We start from the raw sequence: 14,932 nt of genomic DNA, 5'->3' as shown, positions 1-14,932 counted from the left end.
TATAAATGTAAAAACTATTGTCTTCAAATAACTTTAATGATTTTTTTTTTCAAATTTTTCTCCAACAATCTTGTGTGGAATATCAAGTTTATATATAAAAAATTCAGCTATTTTCATTAAAACGAGACGTCTCGTATAAACTGTTATCTGGAATAATTCTTATCTTGTATAAATTTCGTCGCGTTATCTGATAATCGCCATTCGGAATGACTTCATTTTCGTAAACAAAACTGTTGCGTTTATTTTGTCGATTATTTCTCTTATACATCTATCGTACTTTAATATTTTCACTCACCACAGGTGTCTATTATACATAATTATTCGAAAAGGAAATCGATCCTCTTTTTTCCAATATTATAAGAAAAGATTTTTGCCCGGATTAACAAGTAGCTCCAGTAAACTTTCATCCGTTTTGTGCTTGTCATCGTTGCATTACATTCCTTAATTATATATAGTCTCTTTATCTTAATTAGTTCTTAGTATAGTGTGGTCATAAATGATAATTCTCGACAATTTTCTGCGGACAGTTTGGCGATATCAGAAAATTTCTCAAAATAAACAATTACTCGCTTCTGCACAATCCGTCTTCTTACAAATATTTCTTCCTTTACCAATTTAAAAGTCTTCTCCAACTTAGTAGATAATAATTATTGATGAAAATCGTACTTGCTACGAGAAAATTGATCATTATACCAAGTTATAATATTATAAAAGCTTATCGTATGATATCGCCTGTGTATGAGCACACATCTTTGAAATTCACGATCAATTTGGTACTATTAACACAGCTCTGACTTCTTCAGAACAGAAGATGCATATGTATAGAGTGTTTGATAAGATTTGCATCAAATCTCCGAGACATATTCTCTGACGAAATTAGAGTCGACCTTTCTAGAGTAGTTCTAGTGTTTTTCTTTTATTAATATTATATATATATATATATATATTGACACTTTATTATTAAAATAAAATCAATGCAAAAATTTTTAAATCGTAAAGAGTAGAGTAAAATTTTTATTGCAGTAAAAGTCGACTCGAAATTCGTTGTAGAATCGATAGGCGAAAGGAATGGCGATAACTTTTTGGCACATTCCATACATACTTGTGTATATGTGTGTCTGTGTGCGCGCGCGCACGCGCGCATGTATTAAAAGAGAGTAAGGTATTGCTAAAATATCTATATATAATTTTACATAATTTACCATTATAGATGCATACATTTATCAAGTATATTTTAATATTAGCCACTTACTTTTATCCGCGTAATAATAATTATTATTTTCAAATATTCGAGTCACGCACTCGCTAACATGAAAAAGTCGCACGATAAATGAGTATAATAAAATATTTAAACGCGGTATATAAAAATATATAAAAATGATGAATTCGAGATAACATACATGAGTGTATAAAGCCGAATGTGATGATTAACTCTTTGCGATCTCAAGCCGGTTGGTGACACATTTATTGGTCTGATTATGTTCGCTATTTTTATCGATAATTTTCGATAAAAATAATTAAAAAAGAATAATGAATAAATAGAATAAAACATTTAATATATTTTGATAATGGGAAGGCAAACGACTGACATAAAACCTCTTGTTTTGAGTCCAGATAGGCGCGTTTACGCTACTGATATCAACAAAGTTGTCTCGCTGATTTCTTATATAAAACGATAACTGTCATTCAAGCATTTAGTATAATTCTAGTCGATCTGATGCAAACGCGATAAGATAAATGGGATCGTACTACATCTTCAAATGTAGATGACCCGTGTGCCGGGAATATCTCGGCTTGAGATAGCAAAGGATCAACGACGTAATTTGTGATGTAAAGACGTTTTCTTTTCGGAGAATACTTAAAAAAAATATTCGACAATATACTGATTCTCATTCACGTTTTCGTAGCAGATGCAAACATTCCCGATACACGGATATTTGAGTGTGCATTTCGTAGATGCGTACTCTCTTCGCGTATACCTCCGGAAGGTGATCTTATATACGTTACAAGTAACAAGTGTACTTTAGAAAACGTTAGCTGGCAGTTGGCTGAGTCAGTACTAATCGTTTCGCGACAAATAGACGAAAGGGTATATAACGTCGTTCGACGTAGTCGCCGCAAGGACACAACAGTCTTCCGCATTCTCTTGGACGGACCGGTTAATAAATTTTCAATCTTCACGCACACATGTGCAAACTGCGTGCGCGAAATCGTGTTTCGTCGGCGGAAACTTTTGTATAATTCCGCGTCGCGGGAGTTTCATCGTAATGAATTCCGAGTCGTCACGCTTGAACACTAGAAGGAATGATAAAGTTGTGCATCCATGGTCCGTCGTTTCGTCCTTTTAACATTATCGATAGTACAGTATTATCGAAAGATTGACTCGTGATCGTCGCTTCGTATGGGAATTGTGTAATACGGGAAGTACAAGTAATATCGTACACACGAATATATTACATCGCTACTATTGCCGATCGCGCGGCATCATCATCCGGAATCGTCATTCCTATCCGAATGATCGAGACCTCTCTATCTCACATTAACTGACATTTATAAACGATTTTACAAAGGCCATTTAACGTCTATGTATGTGTATAACATTCTTACTGCGGTCTAAAACGATATCTAAAACCTCGTCGTCGCTCCTGATAGAGCATATACAAAATGCCAATATACGTTTGTCAAGTCATATAAGTAAAAATGTACAAATATCAATCTTCGAGCTTTATGGCAGACACAATGTGCGAGGACGAGAATGTAAAAAAAGGAAAAAGATAACCGAAAAAGATAAAAGGAATTGGATTAGAAAATTATCGTAAAATAAAATTATATTATCATCTGTCGTCCGCAAAATGATCATGATCTTTCTTATAAAAGTCACTATTTTTTCAAAAGTACCGCGAAAACTTGTATGTCGCAAATAGATCAATGAAGAAGATTGTAATAAATCGATATAGCAACATTGATCGCGTCTTTCAATGAAGTAGTATGAAGGAAGATCGTTTTCATGAAAAAAATTCGCACTTTACTTAATACGCGGACGCTTCCTTGTATTCGGAACCCTCCATAGTGAAGAAGTCTTCGAGTTTCCACTGAAGTGTCTCGAACGTCGGTCTCTTCATAGGATCTTTGTTCCAGCATTCCAACATGATATTGTAAAGCGTCTCGGGGCAACCGGGTGGATTCGGCATTCTATAGCCGTGCTCCACTTGATGAAGAACTTCAGCGTTTGTCATACCTAAAGAGAAGAACGCGTTTACATTTTCGACCATGGTTATATGACTTCCATCAAAAAATGAGATTTAATAAGGATGTAAATCGATATTTTATTTTTGAAATCCCTCTGTCTTTCTCTTTATATAGTAAAACTAAATATCTAAGCTTGATAAATAAGATTGTTAAGAATTCATCATCCTCCATTTGCCTTTTTCTTTTAAATTAATCAAGCTTTAAGCTCAACTTTATAAATAAATCTACTTGAGCTATTCTTGTATGCGACTTGTTATTAAAAACATAGTGGAAGAGTAAGTTCGAGTAAAAGTCTCACCTGGATAAGGTATTCTACCGTACGTGACCAATTCAGTAAGGAGAATACCAAACGACCATACGTCGGATTTAATACTGAATTTGCTGTAGTTGGCGGCTTCGGGCGCGGTCCACTTGATAGGGAAGCGTGCTCCTATTCTAGCCTCGTACTCGTCTTCTTTGATAAGCCTAGCCAAGCCAAAGTCCGCGATTTTAACGACGTTTCCGTCTGCTACGAGAACGTTGCGGGCGGCCAAGTCTCGATGAATGTAATTCTGCGACTCTAAATACGCCATACCAGCGGCTATTTGCGCGGCCATGTCGATCAGTTGCTGTAATTTTAGACCTCTGCCCTTTCCTACAAAGTAAATCGAATAAAAAAATTATATATAATTGCGCTATATAACGATAATCCGACATGACTATAAAAGTACTAGCTTTATCGATTTTGCAGCAATATTTTGGGATGACACTTTGCAGAATTAATGAGAAAGTAAAATATGCCTTATATTAAACGATTGAGAAATATATTTGTTCTCTAAAAGGCAGTACTCTTCGACGCTTAAAACGCTTTAAATAGACGTTCGAATTTCTCTAACGAGAAGATGTTTTGGAAATCATAATATAATTATTGAACAACATAGTATTTCGTATAGGCTCCCTTGATTACAATTTTAGAGTTTGTAAAGCTCGAGTTATATAATAATTTAGTTAGAATGAAATAAAAAAGCCAATGAGGGAGCCAAACCGTACCTTGCGTACCTTGTAAGTATTCCAGTAAACTGCCGTTCCTCATCAGTTCCGTGATAATGTAGATCGGCTCCTCCATGGTGCACACGGCGTACAATTGAATCAACTTGGCGTGGCGCAGCTTCTTCATGATCTGCGCCTCGGCGAGGAAGTCCTTCGGGTCCATGGTGCCCGGCTTGAGCGTTTTTATCGCCACCGGCGTGGTGTTGTTCCACAGACCTTCCCAGACCTCGCCGAATTGTCCCTGGCCCAATTTCCTCAGGAATTTCAACGACGAACGATCGATCTCCCATTGGTCCCGTGTACGGTGACTCAGGCCTTCCGTTACGGGTTTCTCAACCTGTCGAGCAAAGTCAAGCCGGGAATCAGCCGTCGTCGGAGCAGGGGAGGAAATTTTGTGCGTGGAAGGCGTTTGTGTTTTGTCGACTGTTTTTATAATGTGGCGAGAGAGCTCTATCTTTCCGTCTTTCCTTTTTGTAAGAAAATAATCTACGCTAAGCGTAAAGGGCAATTCTACGCACACTATGAAAAAAAGAAAGAGCGCGCTAGCGTTTAATTCTTCTGCCTTCGCGGATACAAACCTATCGGTCACCTACCGGATTTGGATGGATAAATACGATCGCAAGATCGTTCAACAATATAAAGATATGCGAGAAATGTAGAGAAAGACGAAGAGAGGAAAATGTAATATATAATGAATGATATAATAATAATAATACTAATATTATGCAGAATGTCTCAAATATCAAACGCATAGCTAAGAAAAGAAGCGTGTTGTGATTTCACGCGAATCGCAGAAACACGAGTACGTATATACAGGGTGTTTCGGATGCGAAATCGACAAATTTGGCCAGCGTATTCGAGAGATTAGCCTAAACAAAAAAAAATATGCGTTCTATTATATACTATCAATCATCATAAAATTTAAATATAAATATATACAATTTTGACTTATTAAAATAAAATGTTCACATTTCGATAAATCAAATCCATTTATAATGTATATATAATATATGTATACGAAATTGTTGTTTGCTTAAAATGACTTCTCGAACACACGCTGACAAAGTTTGTTCGCTACAGAACACATTCCTGTATAATCTGAACGCGATACATACTCATTTTTACGTTCGTTTGCCTCTCGAATGAGAGAGACACGTATGCGGGAACACTTTTGGGACATCCTGTATATATAGATATATATAGATATAGATTTCGAGCACACACATTTCATTCGAGAAGCCGACAAGCGTCTCGCTCTTGCATCAGCCACGACGAGCAGATTGATTATGTATATATATGTATAAGAAAAGATCACGTATGTAAATTGTTATTCACAGGCAAGAGAGAGAGAGAGAGAGAGCGAAGTTTCTTCGCGCCGGAAGGAAAAAACTGTCGTTTTTTTTTTCGTGTGTGCTGCCAATCTGGAATCTGAATATTTACCTATAAAATTACACCACCCCCTCTTGCCTTGTGTTTCTCTATGGATGCTAAGTGAATTGATGAAATTGTGATAACTCGTTGTAAATATATATGAAAATTACATCAAATGTGTGTGTACAAAGAGAGAGAGCTTTTACACGATCAGATATCTCTAAGTGAATGACAATCTACTGCTTCTGAAACATAATCCCGTATAAAACGGGCTTGTGCTTGTATGTACAGGCGCCAGACGCAATCAAATGGAGAAGCATTAGAAAAAAAAGAGTCGAGAGAAAAAAGAATCGAAAAAAACGATGTATTATGTGGCATATATTAGGACATTCAATTTACCAAGAAAATCCACCGGGAGGAAGGGCAAGCGATAAACAGACAAACAAACACAATCTGTTCAGAACATCGAACTTTAGTTAAGTAAAAATGCTTATCAGTGCTTCAAAAATCTCTGATATCTATCTCTCCTTCCTTTCTTTTTTTTGCAAGCATATAAATTTAATAATTAATAATCTCGTTTTTCCAGTGTTATTAATTATTTCTCACATTTACTCGCGATTTTCCAAAAATGAGGAAACAGAGTTCGAGAATCACAGATATATATGTATAATTTTAGATGTAACCGACGTTTAATCGATATGTTGTAAATGTGTTTCTTAGAATGTGTTTCATCTCTAAATGTGTCATTTCAAAGATAGTAATAATAACGCCAATAATAATCAAAGAAAGGGGACAGAGGGATTTAAAAATAAAATGTCGAATCGAGAGTTATTTAATTTCTTGGTATCGAATCAGTTTCGACGAAGAATTAATTCTTCCAACTGACGTATTACCATCCGCGTCTGTCTCTTACTAACCATTAAAATTTAAATATATATTTCACATTTACCTTTAAAGTCTTAGGCCCGTATTATGAGCTCACATTTATCTCTAGATGTACCTCTAAAGCTAGAGGTGTCTCTAAAGTTAGAGAGGCCCGTATTAAGAGCTCACATCTATCTCTAGATGTACCTCTAAATGTACCACGATAAATGTGGCGATATTATGAGCGCATATCTATCTCTAGATGTCTCTAAACGTGTCACGATAAATGTGACGATATTATGAACGCACATTTAGCGGCGCATCTAGAGGAAATCGTCTAAAAAACCTATTTTGTACCACATTTATAGCACATTTATGCTACTCTCGATAAATGTGCCCTTGGGTACATTTATTTGCGCCTCTAACTTTAGAGGCACATCTAAGAGATAGATGCGTGCCTCTAAAGTTAGAGACGCAGATGAATGTATGACTAAAGTCAGTTTATCTGCGTCTCTAACTTTAGAGACATATCTAAGAGATAGATGTAAGCTCTAAATGTGCAATAAATATATGATTGATTTTAGATGTACATTTATTTGCGCCTCTAACTTTAGAGGTACATCTAGAGATAGATGCGATGCATAATACGGGCCTTAGTTAATAACGAAAGAGTGTGTGTAGTAGAAAAAGTAATAAAAAGAATGACAAAAATATATTAATCTTAATATCAATAATAATAGTAATAATACAGTTGATTGTAATTATTACTATTATCATAATCGGAGAGCGGTGAGGGGGAGGGGGGGGGGCAATAAAGTATCGATCGCATTGTTGTTTTTGCAAGTGTTGGAGCTTAGACAGTTTTTTTGTCGGTATAGGCAATATAAAATAGAAAAAAGTTTATCGAGATTCTTCAATAATAAAAAAATTTCGATTAATTTCCTCCTCCGATTTGTGCGTGCGCGTGTGTATGTATAGTATATGTATGTAATTGTTAAAGAGAGGTTTCAGTCGCAATTTAAAGTCGCATCGTGTCGCTCTTCTTTGTCGCACGTTGTAATAAAGCACCTTATATAATACGATTCGACGTCCCAATTTCAATGTCAATGAATTTCAACGTACATCATCAAAGCTGACCTTTTCGTGGAAACGCATCGTGTTTATCGTCAATTCATCGAGTTTCTTTATCAATAAAGATTCGCCTAACTCGGCGATAAACGATACTCTATATGCAACACCCGCAATATACGACGTTCTTTAAAGTGTCGCAAAAAGAATCCTGTCTAAACTCCTCCTCCGTTCTCCGTTAACTCGCTCGAGTTACAGCACGTCGTTCGATTATTTCTCGGTCAATCGGGTTCGGTGTGTCTGGCTACTTGTTGAAACTTACTTGCACACAGGGCTTGCACAGATTAACGCACAGGCCGTCTGCATCCTTGCTATAGTGCTCCACGAGATCCTGTAGATTCCTGAATGTGGTTCGCCTGGCGATGAAGAAGCCACCCTCGTCCAATTGACGAATACGATAATGCTTCACCGTGTCACCGTCCCTCACTGCAAATGCAAAACGATCATCGATTAGACTCTGGACGACGAGTTTAAATGACGATCTCGCAATTTTCTCAGCGGAGATCCGCGCGCTACATTTTACGTTCCCAGCTCGATCATTATTCATTTGTTTGATATCGCGCCGATTACGACACCGACCGGCAGTTTCTATTATCGTCCTATGACGTTACCTGAAAGGGAGTAATCATTGTGTCGGCTCTCGGAGTCTCTTATCAGAAATGCGCCATGATCGTTTTCCGGTAGTAGCAATTTTTTCTCGGCCTCGATTCGCTTAATCTTCCTGAAATACCATCTGCAAACACAAATTAGCATTATGACATTTATAAATCTGTCCCCTCTCTCTTTCCCTCCTCTTAATTGTCAACAACTCTTTATTACGTGCGTGAGTCGACGCTTTCAAAGACGTTATTTGCAAAATAAGAATCACGATTGGTACAATAAGAGCCCGGAGTTCCTGTTTGTCAACTGTAATGAGATCTCAAACGCGTCGTGCATAATATAATTATCACAAACGCATGTAGTATCAGTGATGTCAACTGTGACGTATATGTAGGTCTAATTGATTTTGAAAAGGCCTTTGACAAAGTAAAACATGACAAACTCCTTAAAGTGCTCAAAAATACAGGAATAGACGATAAAGATGCTCGTATCATAGGTAATCTGTATTGGCATCAGACAGCCGCGGTTAGAGTGGAACACCAATTGACGGAAGAGGTAGAAATTAAGAGAGGAGTGCGACAGGGATGTGTCCTCTCACCCCTGCTTTTCAACATATACTCCGAGGAAATTTTCAAAAAGGCATTTTAGGAGCTGGAGGTAGGGATTCAGATCAATGGAAGAATCATAAACAATATAAGGTATGCTGACGACACCATAATACTCGCAAGAACAAGTAGAGAACTACAGATATTAATGGAACAAGTTGCATATGCTTGTGAACAATTCGGCCTAAAACTTAACACCTCCAAAACAAAGTATATGATAATAAGTAAAAATATCATCACACAGGACATCGGTCTCCAAGTCAACGGAACGCAACTAGAAAGAGTGCAAAAAACAACTTATCTAGGATCTAATATAAATGAGAGATGGGATCCTTCCACTGAGATCAGGATACGCATCGAGCGTGCTCGGGCGGCTTTCCTGCGCATGAAAAGCATCCTTAATAGTCACGATCTGAAATTGGGTCTCCGAGTGAGGATGGTCAAGGCATATGTCTTTCCGATACTCTTGTACGGAGTAGAGAGCTGGACACTCACAGAGGCAATGCTAAAACGCGTAAAAGCTTTTAAAATGTGGATATACAGGAGAATGCTCAGAATTAGTTGGACTGATAAGACATCCAACGAAGAGGTATTACGAAGGATGAAGAAAGACACAGAAATGGTAAAGACAATCAAAAAACGCAAACTAGAATATATTGGTCATGTCATGCGCCACCAAGAGAAATATGGAATATTACACCTAATCATGCAAGGAAAAATAGGCAGCAAGAGAGGCCCTGGAAGACGAAGAATCTCTTGGCTAAAGAATCTGCGACAATGGTTCGGCAAGTCTACAGTGGAGCTCTTCCATGCAGCCGTAAACAAAATAATGATTGTTAATATGGTAGCCACCATGATCGCCAACGATCGTTAAACGGTCATGGCACTCGAAGAAGAAGATGTAGTATCAATTTCAACTATCTCCATGTGGACACCGAGATAAAAAAAAAATATATATATATATACATATCGCCTGAAAGGCATTTGAATGAAAACGAGACTCACGGTTCCGCCTCGATCGACTTGAGTTTGGCGACATAATTGCTAGGAATATAGCCCTCCTGTCTGGTCCTTTTGCTCTTGGCCAGCCACCAGTCGCCCTGGGTGTCGTTGATGATCTCCAAGTGCTCTCCCTTCCTGAAACTCAGATCCTCGTCCGTGCGGGCGTCGTAATCGTAAAGGGCGACGAAGATCTTGGCGGTCGAGATATCCGTGTCCGGGATCTGCGGGATCGGCCTAATGGGATCAGGCGGTGGCGTCGGCACCGGATTAATCTGTGCGACCGGTTCGATAGTTTGATTGCTGTTCCTGTCCTTCTCCTTCTGCCTCTCGCCTATCGGCGGTTTGGTGCAGCAGATCCCCATGCTTGATTCGTCCTTGTCCTACTCGACCCAGTACAGTCCTTTCGAAATGATTCACCGCCCAGTCAGGACACGTCCACCTCGTCGTCGTCGTCGTCGTCCTCCTCTTCCTCGTCGCATTTAACGACGCGACCGAGATCGCTGGATACGAGGACTCGTACCGCCGTAAGGAAATGTACAATTGACAGTTCGTAGAGTTATAAGGAGACGTGCACTTGTCCAGGAGTCACCGAGTCGATCCGATCGCGTGTCATACATACCCCAGGAGGGATCCTAGAGACGCGGCTGATCCGTAACATCGAACCATAACTGCTCGGGATCTGTGTCAGCTGTGTCGTCCCGATGACAGCGGGTCGTAGAAGAGGCGCGGGTCGCGACCAGGGATGAGCCGTGAAGAAAGGATCACATCCGCGAGGGAGGGCCCCGAGGCGGTGCCGCGCATTCTCCGGATATCCTCAACTCCTGGGACGTCCTGTCGCGAGGCTGATACATCGCCGCGGAGCACAACAGCATGCGCGCGCGCGCGATTATATATGTATTCGTCGGAAGAGAGAGAGAGAAAGAGAGAGAGAGAGAGAGAGAGAGAAAGAGAAAGAGAGAGAGAGAGAGAGAGAGAGAGAGAGAGAAAGAGAAAGAGAGAGGGAGAGAGAGAGAGGGAGAGAGAGAGAGAGAGAGAGAGAGAGAGAGAGAGAGAGAGAGAGAGAGAGAGAGAGAGAGAGAGAGAGAGAGAGAGAGAGAGAGAGAGAGAGAGAGATGTGGACTCTCCTGAATTCCGATCCTCCCAAGCAGCACACGTTATCGACGGTCACGTACTAGTCCGACAATCCGGAACGCGAGACAGATCGACGACGGCCCCTCTCACCGAGCGGCGAGCTTAGAAAGTAGGCGAGTCGCCAGGCGCCATTGCAGGCCGAATAGTCACGGATCCGTCAAAAGCCCACCCGTGCGTGCCTGCCTGTCTGTCGATGTGTATCGTGTACGCGTGCGTGCGTGTGTGTACGCGTGCGTGCGTGTGTGTATGCGCGCGCGCGCGCGCGTGCGCTCACTCGAAAGGCTGCGTTGTACTCATACGGCGACACACGCCCAATTCGCCCAGTCGGTGGCCGCGATCGGCGTCAGAGTCTCCGATGTATTATATCGCTCCGTAAAAACGAGATCCGCCGTCGTTGGCTCTATTTATCATTCCCGTTTCGTACATACCGCGTTCCCGAAACGTGACAGACACTCGGCGCGATGTGACGGTATACGACGGGATCCTTTGATCCTTTTCGCACTCCAATTTCACACCAGGTCGCACAAACACACGCGCGTCGACAGCTTGCAACTGACGGAGAAAGCCACACGTCTCGGGCAGGACAGGACTGGACAGGACTGATTCAAAGGACCAGGACATGGTTGAAATTTAGATACGTTTCTCGGAGTCTGGAACGTCCTGGAATACATGTGGCGCTTCCGCGGAGAAGTTTGGAACTAATTGCGCGCAGAAAAATCCACCAATCCTGTGCCTTCTATGAAAAATAATATGGCATCCGCTATCGAATTGGATTTGTTTGATTCGATTCTCTATCATATGTATCTTATGGTTATACAAATTTGAGATGCGCACGAAATTTGAAATAAGTAATATATAATATATATCATATATATCGATATATAATAAAAATAAAATATAAGATATTTCAAAAATTTGATAGATTCATACTCGAATATGTCAAAAAAAATATATATATATGAAATATATTTCATAATTTTCAGCTTGACACTTTTATATCCAAAATAACGAAACAAATCAATTTAGGCAAAGCAATATTCCATATTTAAAAAAAAATGATAATTGCGCACTTTGTCGACAATTGTCTATATTTTTCTGTAATCGAGTTTTATTTTATTTTTCTTTTACATTAAAACTAATTTTCTTAAACAATAAATTCAATCTTCTTTTTTGCATTATTCTAACTAAAATTATAATAATCTAAAAGAAAAGAAAAGAAAAAGCATGTCAATTAAAAGGCACAAAAGCGTCTGATTAAAAGGTATTAAAGATATATATGTTACACAATCTATACTTTTGTTTTTCCATGCACATATCGTTTGATGTATTTGCTTACTTCTCTGTGAACTTGACTAACAAGATCTCGACCAAGCCAGAAAAATACAGCTAAAATCGATTACAATCGCCGCAAAAATGGTCGTCTATTTACGGGGTGATGCGAGAAAAGGTAGATAGGTCTTAGCAGGCCTTAGAGTGTCGAAATGTCGACGAGAGTTTTATCAATAATAAAAGAGTAACAAATATGTGATATTTGAAAAATTATCTTATTTAAAGAATGTTTTCTTCATCTTTTATTTTATTTATTTTTTTTTTTTTACTATTAATAAAACTTTCATTGCCGCGCATTTATATATAGAGAAAGAGACAGGATGAAGGCACCGGCCTACTTTTCATGCATCATCCTGTACAAGTTATATGTACAACATTATACGGCAGTGATATATATATATTTATATCTTTACATATCCTTGCCATTCACTATACAATATGTTCTACGATACGCGCCTGCTTGAAATTTTTTTTTCCTACGAATCCCGAGTTAGGACTTGTTCCTCGAGTAAACTTTAACGGTCGACTTACCACAACGATTAATCTCGACACTCTACTTTATTTGTCAAAAAAGTAAACATCGACAAAACTGTATTGTAACAACGCTTACAATCGTTAAAGCGAGGAACGCGAATCCGTTCTCGCCGTCATTCACTGTACAATATGTATCTTGAAGAGCGTCTCTCTAAAAGACACGTATATCTAGCGAATCGAGCTGGCGGATTGCAAAAAAGTGCATGGATTATCGAGATGCGCGACGCGTAATCCTTCTCGGAAATAAAATTTAAAAAACAGCGAATGCGCGAGATAAAATAATTATAGATTCTGCTGTGCAAACTGTCGCGATATTTGCAATCTAAAATAATTAAAAGAATTTATTTACACTTATTGTTATTGATCTTACGAGCGATCTTACGCACGTAAATTACACAATATCGCAACATTTATTTTATAAAAAAAATAAAATAAAATAAACTTTGATCATGCAAAAGAACTTTCTCTTTTTCTCCCCTCAGAAAGAAAAATCGATAAAAATTTTTTAAAATACATATCTCCCAAATATCTCCTATAGTGAAAGATTTCAGTATGTTTATGAAAATAATAAATGTAAACTTGAGAATTTTATAAGATCGTTTGTAAAGAATATTCGTTTCTTTAAAAAATATGACGAAATAATTATAAAATCAAATAAAAAAAGAAGGAAATATCGAAGCATTGAAATATTTTTTACGACCGAAATTATGTATGCATTATGTTTTTGATTACTATATGCTTATGTACAATTATTCAATTGCTCCATTAAAGAATCATAATTGAAAATAGTTCCTCTTTATTATATGTACAGCAACTTTTTTATGCGCATTTCGTTATTCTACAAATGGAGACCACATAAATTTTTTTGGTTCTCCAAAAAAATTTGAATCTCACGTTTTATCCTATTGCCAAATAAAATATTATTCTGCTGCATATATATATATATATATATATATATAAATATATATATTAGGATCAATTTTCGCGGATAATAAAAGCTGCCTTTACATAAGTTTATGTCCAAAAAAGCGCAAACGGTAACGGAACTTTTATTCTTTTACTTTTCCGGCACTTAATTTCGAGCGAAACTCGACTCGGTTGTAACATTAAAATATTCATCGAATCATAAAGAAAATTTTTATACGGTGTATGTGTATATTCCTTTTGTCTTTTGTGAGCCTAAAGTAATTGATTGACGCAATTAACTGTGTAAATAAAAAATTAGATATTACAACAAAATTTAATTGAAAAAATATTCTTTAAATGTAATATTTTTTTATTAAATTTTAAATTAAATATTCTCTCTAATGAATATATATGAATGTGTATGTACGTATTTATACACGCACATAGTATATACACATATATTTGAGTATCTCTATAATTCTTAAAAAGTGTTTCCTCATTTACACAGTTAGTTTCGTAATTAAATGCTTCGTACCTAAAAAAGAATTGGTGCATGTCATGATTACTTCTTGTGAAACATACGTGAAAGATTCGCCAATCGAATATAAACTCTCCCAACCGTTCGCGCAATTTTTTTCGCAATTTTCAATCCACGTGGAACGTCATTAGAAAAATAAAGGAAAACGCGAGTGTCACCTTTCATTTGCCTTAAACGATTCTAAAACGGGCGTATGAATCTGGCGGCTAGTTAGTAAATTACGCACTATTATATTTCTTCGCACGACGTATTAGTAGAATCGATTAAATCTACGACATGTTCACTACGCAGAAATAGTGTTATTATGTAATAATAATAATAATATAATAATAATAATAATTACTCTTCATTTATAGTCTATCAAAATATTCATCACAGTGCTACGGACACAAAGATTGTGTTCTGATTTATATATATATATATATATATATATATATATATATATATATATATATTTATATACATATATATGTATGTGTAAATAATCATTTTTTTTAATCTTGGGGAAAAACTCACGAGTTCTGGTCGCTCGCGTTCATTCGTCGAATCGCAAAGAAGAAAGAACAAATCACAAAAATCACATTCGTTTCCCGGGAAAAGAATTGCAATCTTTTTCTCGGTTTTCTCCTCTTCTCGTCGGAAATTA

General features: G+C 37.6%; 1 protein-coding gene across 3 annotated transcripts; it reads right to left on the bottom strand.

Moving 5' to 3' along the window:
• Positions 1-239: 239 nt before the first annotated feature.
• Positions 240-11,700, bottom strand: Src42a (Tyrosine-protein kinase Src42A). Of its 3 annotated transcripts, none has more exons than XM_083032923.1 (6): positions 9,852-11,700; positions 8,253-8,374; positions 7,904-8,067; positions 4,279-4,609; positions 3,548-3,883; positions 240-3,238 (listed from the first exon to the last, which is right to left on the bottom strand). In XM_083032923.1, the coding sequence occupies exons 1-6, from the start codon at positions 10,208-10,210 to the stop codon at positions 3,030-3,032; spliced, it is 1,521 nt and encodes a 506-aa protein (XP_082889049.1). In that variant the 5' UTR covers positions 10,211-11,700; the 3' UTR covers positions 240-3,029. The 3 variants fall into 3 exon arrangements, with proteins under 3 accessions (XP_082889049.1, XP_082889048.1, XP_082889050.1); XM_083032922.1 differs by having other exon boundaries at positions 243-3,238; positions 4,279-4,615; positions 9,852-11,697; XM_083032924.1 differs by having other exon boundaries at positions 246-3,238; positions 4,288-4,615; positions 9,852-11,695.
• Between the last annotated feature and the right edge of the window lie 3,232 nt (positions 11,701-14,932).

This window comes from Prenolepis imparis, unplaced genomic scaffold (assembly GCF_030444845.1).
Source record: "Prenolepis imparis isolate NDT839.2.m4 unplaced genomic scaffold, iyPreImpa1.0 SCAF_3, whole genome shotgun sequence".
Classification (NCBI taxonomy): Eukaryota; Metazoa; Arthropoda; class Insecta; order Hymenoptera; family Formicidae; genus Prenolepis; species Prenolepis imparis.
Note: the sequence above shows the minus strand (reverse complement) of the source record. Positions and strands in the feature narration are given on the sequence as shown.